The sequence below is a fragment of the Ammospiza nelsoni genome, chromosome 1, assembly GCF_027579445.1.
Source record: "Ammospiza nelsoni isolate bAmmNel1 chromosome 1, bAmmNel1.pri, whole genome shotgun sequence".
Taxonomy (NCBI): Eukaryota; Metazoa; Chordata; class Aves; order Passeriformes; family Passerellidae; genus Ammospiza; species Ammospiza nelsoni.
The window spans coordinates 29,135,554-29,147,856 of NC_080633.1; the positions used below are offsets into that span (position 1 = coordinate 29,135,554).

A 12,303-nucleotide genomic window follows, 5' to 3' on the forward strand; every position below is an offset into this window, starting at 1 on the left:
TTGTTTATTCTGAAACTCTCTGAGATCATAAAACAGAACTGTATTATAATGCACACACATCTTAATTCTTCTAAGAAGAGCACAAATCGGGAGGGAGAACAATTTCAACACTTAGATTTCCATTTCATAGTTGCTCTTCAAGAATCAAATTTCAAACCTGTGGATTACATTTATACAGGGAAAATTTTAAAGTCAAAAGGCATATCTGAAAGCGAATTGGCAGTTGTGGCAACTACTGTAATTCAAAGTATAACTTTTTAAAAACACTTTTCTTACAAGAATAAAGGCCTAGGTTTTCACTGTCATTTTTGGAAGCAAATTGTGGTTTTCCCTAGTATTTTATATGTATTAAATACTAAGATGATTTATTTTGCTAAAAATTCTGCTCATGTGTATGCTCACTTACTGCTATACATTCTAGATAAACAGATATTAATTTCATAATTAAAAGTAATCTTGTGTAAATACCCTGCAGGCCTCAATGAATCAAACACATACTGTGTGTCAGGCCTCCCACTGTCTTCAAGTGGAATGTACTGGCTGGATAATTAGATAGTACATATTTTTTAACCTTATTTGCATGCATATTATATCTTTTGCACACTGACAAGCAGCAGTAACAACAAAAGTCAGATTACCACAGGGAATTCCCACAAAGAAGTCTTCATTTCTTATAATTTGCAGCCTAAATTAAAATAATTTGATCTTTGACAAGGATGAAATGTCAAGCAGAAGGGGGTCCTCTACAAGCCACGGCCTGTGGCTTCTGAAATCTGCCTAATTTATGTCAGTCACTTCTTAATACATATTTAAGTATTACACGAGAAAGATGATAAATATGCAATCTGACACCTTTGGTATTTCCCTGCTGTTAATTTATAAAGGTCTGGCGTCCCCCAAACTGACTGGAATTATTTAAATAAAAGAAGAATTGTGAAATAGGATGGTGCGGGGTCTAGCTTCCATTTTCACTCAATATTGAGCACAGCAGGTAGTACACTAAGACAATTATGTGAGGAGGCCTCAGAGTCCCCCAGTGATGAGCAACTTTCTGAATTAGGAAAGAAGCATTTCTTTTGTTCATACACAGACAAAAAGTTTGCCCTACAGGTACCTCTGCATAGTTCTAACACATTTATATACTACAAAAACAAAACACACGTGTTCTGCTCCTTTTCTTTTTTCTTTTATTTCAAATAATGTAATGATGCTGTTAAAAACAAAAGCCTACTTTTAAAATGTGGAGTATGCCTACCTAGACAAAAAAGAAACTAGCTCTTCTAACTCTTTTTTGCCTTCTTTTCCAGCCTCATTCACTTCTTGGATATTATTGTTTATACCTTACTTATTGTATCAATTATTTTCAGATAATCTCTCTTTTGAGAAAATACATATCTATGCCTCAAAAGAACTGATATTAAGGCTTTGCTGTGAAACCAAGAGCAATATCAGGCAAGTGTACAGGAATGTTTTAAACTCCTTTCTATTACCCATTAACACCAGGTGGTATAGAAGGCTTACACTGCTCCCACTATGCTTATGCAGCATTGCAGGTATGGTCCATGCCACTTTTACACCACATCTATACCTACTCTTGTTAAGTATCTTTCACATAGCTTTCTTTTTTTTTTTTTTTTTTCTGAAGTGGAAATAAATTGCAAGTTCTCTAAATTGTAAAATCTTCAGCCTTGTTTACTGACACATTATTATTGAAAATGAATAATTAATTTTGTCCTAGTTTTTGTTTGTTTGTTTGTTTAATTTTGGTTTCTTACCCTTTAGAACCTCTCCTCAACTTCTTACATCTGATTCTGAAAACAAAAATATATCTTATTCTGGATAACATAAAAATGTTATGTCCAACTTTGTTCTGCATTTCACACAGAAGAAAACATACAGAACATGAGTAAAGAATGTATGTCAGAAAAACCAGCTTAATTAGGTTAGAAATCAAATACAAGGCTAAACAAATATTTGCCCAGAGAACATTTGATCACTGTCTAACAGCTCAGAGATACAGATCCTTAATCTTCTCAGGCTTTGTTCATTCAAAATTTGGCTGTAGAGCAAGCACATTCTTTGCGCATTTTATGTGGAGTGAAATGTGGTCTCATGCACCAACCTCCCATTTACAGTGACATCCCCAAGGGGCATCAGGTTAAAAATCAGACTAAAATGCTGACAATATTCAAACAAGAAACATTAGATACAAGCATACGAGCAACATTGTAATTTAGTCATTGTAAATAAATACACAAATAACCACCTCCTAATAGTTCTTGTAAACCTTGGAAATTATACTTTTTGTTTCTAATTGTATGACTAATGGTAATGACTAGGATAGATGAAGTGAGTATTAACAAAAGTGCCTCATATACTGGCAATGTTACACTTTTTTGGTATTAGTAGTTATTGACATGAATACATAATAATTACACAACAGACAGCAGCACCACCACAAACTTGTGTACCTACTTGCTTGCTTTGTGATGTTAACAATTAATCATTCTTTGAATGGCTAAAACAATAAAGTTCACATCTTAATATGTATCAGGATACATGACTTTCTCTAGATATCAGTATTTTATTAGGAAAGCCTGCTCTTCAATTTGTATTTAATCAAAAGGTACATTTAACTTGCAGTTTCTTCAAATCTAATCAAACCAGGTAAGCATTTCTTCTGATAAATAACAAAATATTTTTCATGCTACATTTGCTTACACTCATGTGTGTGAAGCACTCTCTTGGGAAGCAAGGGTGATTTTTTTTATTAAGTTTTTTTTTCTTAAGACTTTCAGTGGAGTTTTGTTTTATTTTTATTATATTTTAATCTAACACGTGAGGAGCAGGTTTTCACTTCAAAGAGAAACATAACAGCATAACAGGCAAGTGTGGCACTGCTGGTCTTACAGTTTCAGTCTCAGTATTCTCTGCTACTATTCTGCTCTCAGGTACATGGTTCCTTCAGATAATTTCAGAATTCACCCTTCAGGAGGCTTTGACTGGACTCCATAGCTCCCACCAGACCTCTCTGAGTGCCTCATGCTACTATACAAACACTCCACTGACACATGCAGTTTCTCATTACTACTGGAAAGGAAAAGCACCATAGTCCTCTTGAGAAATTATTTCATTATTTAACCTAAATTCTCAGGTTTTTATCTTCACTCATTTCTCATTTTTCATGTACTTATTCATAAACATCAGATGCCCAAACAGTTTATGTAATTCAGCCACTTATTCTAGCAGCCATCAAAGTGGCAGTGGCACATTATTTTAAATTCCCATTTTGTCTGTAAGTATCCTGTGTCTTTTTAGTTAATGTTCAATGTATAATGGAATGATGACCCCTTGTGCAGAGAGAAAAGCTATTTAATGAAGGGGAATAATTCAAAAAATATATATATTCTTTAACCTTTATTCAGGAAAGTACGTACAATTTTAGGGAATTGAGTTTTAAAGGTTATAAAACCTTGGGACCTAGAAATAATAGGATTATTTTTTTTTTATTTTAATCCTGCAGCAGCTCTCACTCCCTCCAACAGTCTTTCATTTTTCCACCTGACCTAGCCACACTCCCTATTGATTTCTAATGTTATACTTCACCTCTTGACCTTGTCTACTGTATTAAGACTTCACTAATCATCAAACTGAACTTTGTTCCAGTGTGCAGGGCTACACTACAAATAGATATGATAAAAATAATATTTTGGAATATAGGGTCGAAAGGATGTGCACTGCTTTGCCTTGTTGGATTCAGGCACTCTGCGCCCTTGCTCCCTGTATTTCAGCCAAACTGGTGACATTTCAAGGATAAAGGCAACAATTAGTTTCTTACTTCTATTTCTACAGATTCATGCAGCTTCTTACAGGTGGCTGAGAAAGTTTCCGAAGTGCCAAATTCAAAATACCAAAATTTGTTCTTCATTCTGAAACAAGAAAAAAAAAAAAAAGAAAAGAAAAAAAGAAAGATCTTATTCACTATCAATATGTGACAAAAGTGATCATCCTGTCTTCCACTATAAGTAATGGCAAAGGCTTGGGAACATGTGACATCCCATTTGAAATAGATGAGCTCATAATTTTCAAAGCTTAAATGTTGGTGTCAAGTTGTATGATATCCCCTAAAGGGATAACAGGAATATGTTGAACTGACAGGTTCAAATGTACCTTTGACTTTTCTTTTTCAGTGACTATCAGAATATTTTTTGTCACTTAACCAGTGACATGCCTCAGAAAAATGTATCGATTTTATCTCATGTCTTACACCTACTATATGATTTCTGATTCCCAGTTAACATCTTTATCCTGCAGAGCAGTAGAATGTGCAAGCAGGGCAATCCCATCATGAACAAGAGCCAGGAAAAAACGTAGCTTGCCTTAAGCTAGTTAAAAGGCAAATGCCTGTTGTAGATGATGACAGATGAAATAGTAGAAGGAAATAAAAATTCCAGATCTAACAATCTTTAGATATTTTGCAGAAGGAGAGCTGTATTACCAGGTAATTCACTCATAGACACATTTTAAATGGGCAATGAGACCTGCATCTTGAAGTTCATTAACAGGTTTCAGAGGAAAATAAAACTGGATTAAATGCCAGTAAATTCCTTAGTTTATCATGACAGCAGGCACAATTTACACTTTTTTCTTTTTAAATACATAAAGATTGAACTTCTGTTTTACCAGATTTATTGCATACTGTTAAATACAATCAGGACGCCAACAGCACCATTTCAAACAAGTATGTGTACTTTTTGTGAACTCCCATGAGTAATTATTATTCTGTAACAAAAAAAAAAGAAGCTAAACAACCACAAAAAAGATACTAAATTAGAATTCATTATTCCCACTTAAGAATCAGATATGAACACAGTTTCTTCACTTGAGTAAACTGTTCTCTGACACAGGCACAGCACATTGTGCTTCTAACTTGAAAACAAGAGTCTGCATGAGCTAGAAGTACAGAAGAATGAAACCAAAATGTAGATGACTGTAAAACATGTCAAAAGTACAAATCTTACTTTTAATTACTTCAAATTACATATAAGAGACTACTTAATTCCTGTTAAAATCTACTTAATGACTCTGAAAATCACAAAGTAAGAAGAGGTATTGCAGTACTGGCCATTTCCAGAAACCTGTTTGTGTAAGAGCCAGCAATTCCTGGTGCAGCATCAGAAGGCTGTAAAGATGTCCAACCTGGCAGCCTGCACAGAGTTGGGAAGAGAAGAGTAATAAGGAAATTACGCAATTCCAATGGAAAAATTTACAGGAATTTCCAAAGGTTTTTACACAGCAAATCTGAAAATATTTGGAAACTATTTTTGAGAACCTTCTCTCAGATAAATGTCATCTTCTCAAAGGAGCTCCAGTAGGGCTCTGGCCTGATTCAGGTCCAGATTTCTCAAGCCTATGAATGGAAGTGATCCAACCATGCTCCTCCTATACCTGCATTTAGTTAGCACACTGCCATACTGACCTGGGATCAAGTCCCCTATTTATACCAACATACATGAAGAAATTCAGAAACCGTTTGTTTCCAAAGAAATGTGAACTATGTCTTGAATTTCCATTGGGTACCTTTGGAAAATATGGATGGCTCTATTTTCACACTACTTTCTACATAGGGATGATCAAAAATAAAAAACAAACAAACAAAAAAACCCTCACAACCAATCAACCAAAACACAAACAACCCCCTCCCAACAAACTAAAACCCCAAACCAACCAAACAAACAACAACAAAAAACCCAACCAAAATCCCCAAACAAACAAAAAACTTCAAAAAAACAAGACCAACAAAACCTTGATGTAAACATTCATACAATTACTTTGTAATGTCTTTTGATCCTATTATTAAGATAAAAAGCCTATTTGTCTTCTCTTTATAACCCTTCCTTTTCCTATTCAGTTATTTTTACCTCAAATGAAGAATCTTTTCTTCTTCTTTATTTAAAAGACTACTTTAAATTGACTCACTTATTAGCACTCTATATTAAAAACTCTTTGACTTACACAAAGTTAAAACAGACATATATTTTTGAGTCATTCAGAATATACTGGGCAAATTCGGGTATTTTGAGCTCAGCCACACAAAACCCAGCACTGTCAATGCACTCAAGGATTACTAGAAAATTTAGATCTATAAATCTAAATTTTGTAGAATATTACAACTGAAGATTAAGTACATATTTCAGGTGAAGTTATGATTTCTGGTAATTTAAATATAACCTATAAGAGTCTATCAGGCCAAAAAATGTATTGTGAGCCTGTTCTCCATTCTCTAGTTGACTATCTGTTTTTAAGCATAGAGAGATAACTTACTTGACAGCTTTTCAAATGCAAAGATAGATGTAGATACAAATAATTTTGTGCTTCATTTTCAAATAATGTACCAATTTCTTTTACAAGCCATGAAACAGATTAAATTTTGTGGTTTTATTCAAATGTTCTATATCTTTTATTGAACAGAGGATTGTATTACTTTTCATAGAGATACAAAATGGAGTTAAATAAAGAACTCCAGAGAAATTATACAACCTCTAGTTCATATCTTCCACTTCCATTCCTCTTTCAAAGAGGTAAAGCTCATCTGCTTATCAATATAACAGCAAAAAGAGGATTAATGAACTATTCTCATGGCCACTCTAATTTCTTCCACAATTTAAGTAAATTTTAGATTGCTAAACAAATACATATTTAATTACAATTTTGCCACATTTAAACTGTATGGAACTGAATCACAGGCTGCTGTCATGTATATTTTCTCTCTCCCAGAGGAAATGATTTAGACTTTTCTCAGCTTTTAAAAGGAGATGACCAAAAATAAGTTTGAAGTCTGCTCCTTCTTTCCAACATTGGTTTTGTTGGAATAGGAAAGGGAATAGATTATTCTATAAGAAAGAATTTGGTTTTGGGGGGTTTTTTCACATGCTTTGATCTAAACTTTGAAAGACTTTACAATATAAATAAAACATCAATCATGATTAAAGCCTGACCTATCTTGCTATTGTATTACATTATGTCAAAATATACTGCCTACAGGTGTAGGAATGACAAAACAAAACTGTACTTCAAGAACCTAAACACCTTCTATGCTGCCAGTGTTCCACATTTTCAAGTATTGGTCAATGTTCTGATAAGTGGAATAATCATTAACAGTGATGAAATAAATTTGCACAACAGCTGTGGAAGACTGAAACGTTAATGGTTAATGACTCATGCAATTGGTCATTAGCAAAATCAGCAGGTGCTTTGCTGAGGCCAGGTTGGCATCCCCCAACCAAAGGGCAGGAGGAGAGGGTTTGGGTGTGTGGAGGTGAAACCTAAGAACAGCCCAGGTGCCGAGGGGGTGAGCACTAGAGGAGGACCACAACAAACCAGTCTGTTTAGCAACAGGCTGGGGTCTGAGCCAAGTAAGGGAAGAGGCTGGTAAGATCTCGCTACATGGGATAATGCTTTTTATCGTGCCCATGTCCTCAGTTACATAACTTGCTCAGGCATAAAACACTGGTTATGGGGAAGTACCAGGACAGGCTTGAAGGTATTTGTCCCTTCTGATGGGGAGTAACTGGCTAAACCAAGTGGATGTGAAAAGGAGGTGTAATGTCTTAGAAGATATCATAAACCATCAAATATCCCCAAAGTGCCCCCAGCCTCCTTTTTTGGGCCTTCCACCAGAGGACTGAACATGATCCACAGTGTTTCCATAGACAAACTCCCACCCCAGGGGAGGTACCTTGGGCTCCTACCTGAAACTGAACATAAATCAACTCACTGAACTGTATGTTTCAGGGGGTTCCTCACCCCTGACAGATCAAGACTGTGGACATCACTTCAATAAAACAACAATCAAATCTCATCACTGGATTCATGGGTGGTAGCATCCATGTATACATAAACACTGGTCATTCCATGTCATTTCACTCTGATCTAACCAAGTGATCTGTTAACAAGAACCTCAGTTACTCTCACCTTCAGGGGTAGGCCCTAACAACATTATACAAGGCCTAATACTGCCATTCCTTACAGTATTTCTATGCTGTGGATAAATATCAGACTTAGAAACTTAGATATGTTTCTTGGGAAACTTCAGACTAATATTTGGTAATCAAGGCAAAATAATCAAAATAGTCTGTGATATGGGTTTGCTCCATTATCAGTTAATCAGAAACCCCCCTACTGCTAAAACTATTTTATATAACCTTTCTGATTAAGCAATTACAAGGCATGTCATTGAAAAATTGTCCTGTATCTAAATATGGAAATAGTAAATACTTTATTCAACACCTGAAGAACATCTATGCTTCACTGCAGTATGAACACTCTGTCAGAACATGTGGAACAATAGACCAGTTATGGGCTGCTAATAAAAGGTCACAATAAAAGGAGTACCTTTAACGTCAGTAACAAATTCTTATTCTGGGATTTACGGTCTTCACTTGAGGCAAGAGCTTATTGCTACATTTGCAAGTTTGCTACACTTTCTACCATATCCTATTTACACTTCTTATATCTACTGTTTATATTTATTTTATTTATTTGCACTTTATGCAGTGTCAAGCTTCAATGACTTCAGCTAAAATTTCTGCATCAGAAAATTTCTGTTATTTTTGTATTGTTTTGTAAAATGACAGCTGAAATACTTAGACCATTTTTAAAACAACTGGATTAAAAACATGTATAATTGCTTATATTAAGAGTGTTTGATAACAACCACTTTGAACTGTTTTAACAGAGCTACACTTTCTGAGCAGAGATTTAAAACTTGCATGAGAATGGCCTTGCATCAAGAATATCCCTCTAGCCATCTGCATGAAAATAAATACAGAATTTAATCATATTATGACCACTTGGAAATAGACTCTGGGAAGGCTTATTTTGCCATATTCTTTGCCAGAGAAACAACTAATTTTTGTCTCCAATTCTGTCAACTTTTATCCTTTAATCCATACTAGAGATTTTTTTTTTACCCAGGAAAGTACTAGAATTCTTCAGTCTTTCAAGGTAAATTCCTTGAAAAGTCCACTGCCAGGAAGTAACCTCTAATACAAATCCGTGTAAGAATGTCTGCTCATGGACAAGCAAAACTTTAATTCCTCCAGAAAGTATATTGTTCCTCAAAATATATTCTCTTAGCTCTGCTTTCTGAAAATACCTTTTTAAAGACTATTCCACCTTTGTTGCAAAAGTACTGCTTCTTTGTCAGGGAGTGTCAAGAGTTGATCTCAATCGGTATCATAAACTCATAGAATTTTCAGCATTAAGCTCCCATTCTAAGAGCAGCATTCATGAACAACAATGTACAGAATGTAATGAATTTAAAAAAGAAAATTCTATGGCAGGAAAAAAAAAGTAGCAAGGAAACCATAAAGAGTAGATGCTTATCATCTCATCCACCACAAGTCTCGAAGGTGCTCAGAGACACAGACTCATGCTATGTGCTATGTATTTAAAAGAAACAGGTCTCTTTACCTTCCTTTTCTCCCTTGTTCACTCTTTTGTTCCAAGCAAATGTGGAATAATGTGTAGAACCACCTCTGCAGGGAACCAAAAATACCAGAAAAGTGTGCTGAAATGGAGGTATATTTCCACAGAGGAGAAACTGTGAGCAGTACAAAGGGAAAAAAGGAGAGGAATGAGGAAAAGATAGGAACTTAATTTTGAAATGCATTGAAGTTCTGCAGCACTGAAAATGGTATGATGATAAAGTACAGAAAAGAAAAATAAAATAATCTTAAAGGAGACCTACACAAAAACACATATTTCTTAAGGTTGACAATACAGTAATATGGTCTAAAAATGAAACCAGGAGTATAGGAAACGTCATGATGGGCAGAAAAGCTGAACATCTCTTCCAATATTTTGTCACTGACATTGGTTATTATTACCAGACATGACAGAGGATAGTATAAAATTCCATGTAGTATACAGCTAGGAGTAATCTAGCTCTATTATTATTGATAATTCTATCAAATTGAAAACCACTACCTTCAGATTAGACACAAAGAAGAATTCTTTTACTATGAGGATGGTGAGACACTAGAACAGGATGCACAGAGAAGCTGTGGATCCCCCATTCCTGGCAGCGTTCAAGGCCTGGTTGGATGGGCCTTTGAGCAACTGGTCTAGCAGAAGGTGTCCCTGCCCATGGCAGTGGGGTCAGAACAAGATGATCTTAAAAGGTCCCTTCCAACCCAAAGCATTCTATGATTTTAATTCAATTTGTGGATACTTACACCATAAAGCAAAATTAAAGTGATTCCTTATGTATGGGGGAGAAAAAAGTCTCTTTGGGAAAAACAAGCTCAATAAGGTGTGTCTGAAGTTGCTGATATTGGTTTAATGAGTCCCACCCGCAAGACATACATTCAAGAGCAAGTGACAGAGGCACTTTTCTCTGGGCTGGCTGAATGGCAGGGCCCAGACACTGATGGTCAATGGTGCCACATTCAGCCAACATCCCATCATCAGTGATGTTCCCCAGGGATCAGTGTTGGGCGCAGTCCCTCCTATTACCTTTATGCATTTGGATGAGAGGCTTGAGAGTACCATGAGCAAATCTGCAGACAACACCAAGTTGCGCTGCTGTTCTGATCTGCTGGAGTGCAGGAAGGCTCTATAGAGGGACCTGGACAAACTGGACTGATGGGCCAAGACCAACAGCGTGAGGCTCAACAAGACCAAGAGCCAGGTCCTGCACTTTGGCCATGACAACCCCATGCAGTGCAACAGCCTGGGGGCAGAATTGCCAGAAAATGGCCCAACAGAAAAGACCTGGTGCTTTTCTGGTCAACAGCTGCTGAACAAGTGTGGCTGAATGCCGCTGCTGAATGCAGTGTGCCCAGTGGCCAAGAAGGCCAAAGGCATCTTGCCTGTATCAGAAACAACGTGGGCAAGAGGAGCAGGGATGAAATTCTTCCCCTGTACTCAGTACTGGTGAGGCCACACCTCAAATGCTGTGTCCAGCTCTGGGCCCCTCAATTCAGGAAGGACATCGGGGAGCAAGTCCAAGGAAAGGCAACAAGCTGTGAAGGGTGTGGAACACAAGTTTTGAGAGGAGTGGCCGAGGGAGCTGGGGTTGTTTAGCCTGGAGGAAAAGAGGCTCAGGGGAGACTTTATTGCTCTCTACACTGCCCAAAAGGAGGGTGTAGCTGGGGGTGGGGGGGAAGGGGGTGTCAGTGTCTTTTCCCAGGCAACAAGTCACAGGACAAGAGGACCTCTGTCAAGCTGTTGGACATTAGGGAGAATTTCTTCACAGACTGGGTGATTAGATATTGGAATGGGCTGCCCAGGTGATGCTCACCATCCCTGGAGGTGTTTAAGGAATAAATGGACATGGCATTTAGTACCATGTCCTAGTTTGGTCATAGGTTGCACAGGATAATCTGATTATCAAAGAGATATTTTACAAACTAATTCATTCTGTGAAGTAAAAATTTACAGCATATTACATGTCATAGAGATTGCACTTTGTATTTCTGGTGATAGAAATATCTGTATACATATTACCTAATTAAATACTCAATACTGTATAAAATAAATAAAATTTCAGTTGCTAAAAAATATTCAATGTTTTCTAAAATTCAATATAAGGAATATTTTTACCAGGTCTCTCACAGTAGTTTTCAACAGACAACATATTTTCCATCTTTTCTTACAGTTCATAAATCTATTATCTAGGTAATTTTATACTTAGGTAAAAATGATTTCATTGCAGCACATAATATATATTAATAAGAATGTATGACTTTTTCTAATGTTCTTTTCTTTCTACTTCTGTCTTAACAATCATATAATTCCTGTTCTTCTTTATAATGAATCATACGCAAAGGTAAGGAAATAGCCAGTGGAGATGCACATCCATAAGAGATTTATGTGTGACTGGCATGATTTTAATAGAGACATCTTTGTCAATTTTTTCCTTTTTCCATTACCAACTGTACTTCTGGCAAATCTAAGTGCTAATCTCCTATGGCACAGAGCATAAGCAGAGGCCATATAGATAACTGCAGAAAAGCTAAAATCCTCATAGACCAGTTCTAGTTTTACACAATAAATAACATTTTCAAATATCATAAAATGATACCACTCATGGTTGAAAAGCTACCCCGTAAGTACTTATACCACTAAGTAATACTGTGAGATAATTTTCCTTGACATTTATCAGTTCTACTGCTGCAAAGCTGAATTTGACTCCATTTTCTGTTATGCTTTATAATAGTTTTGCTCTGTAGCTTAGAGTTGTCCATGCAGCTTGGCTGCAACCTCCACTGCCCACCTGCCTGTCCTCCTTTTTCCAGT

The 12,303-nt window shown here is 36.3% G+C and overlaps 1 protein-coding gene across 4 annotated transcripts in view; it reads right to left on the reverse strand.

Moving 5' to 3' along the window:
• The window catches only part of DGKB (diacylglycerol kinase beta), a 329,266-nt gene that overhangs the window by 77,517 nt on the left and 239,446 nt on the right, over positions 1 to 12,303 (reverse strand). For all 4 annotated transcript variants that reach the window (XM_059473663.1, XM_059473647.1, XM_059473654.1 and 1 more), the window contains one exon: positions 3,839 to 3,929. In XM_059473663.1, the coding sequence (XP_059329646.1) occupies positions 3,839 to 3,929 (91 nt within the window). The remainder of the gene's footprint in view (positions 1 to 3,838; positions 3,930 to 12,303) is intronic.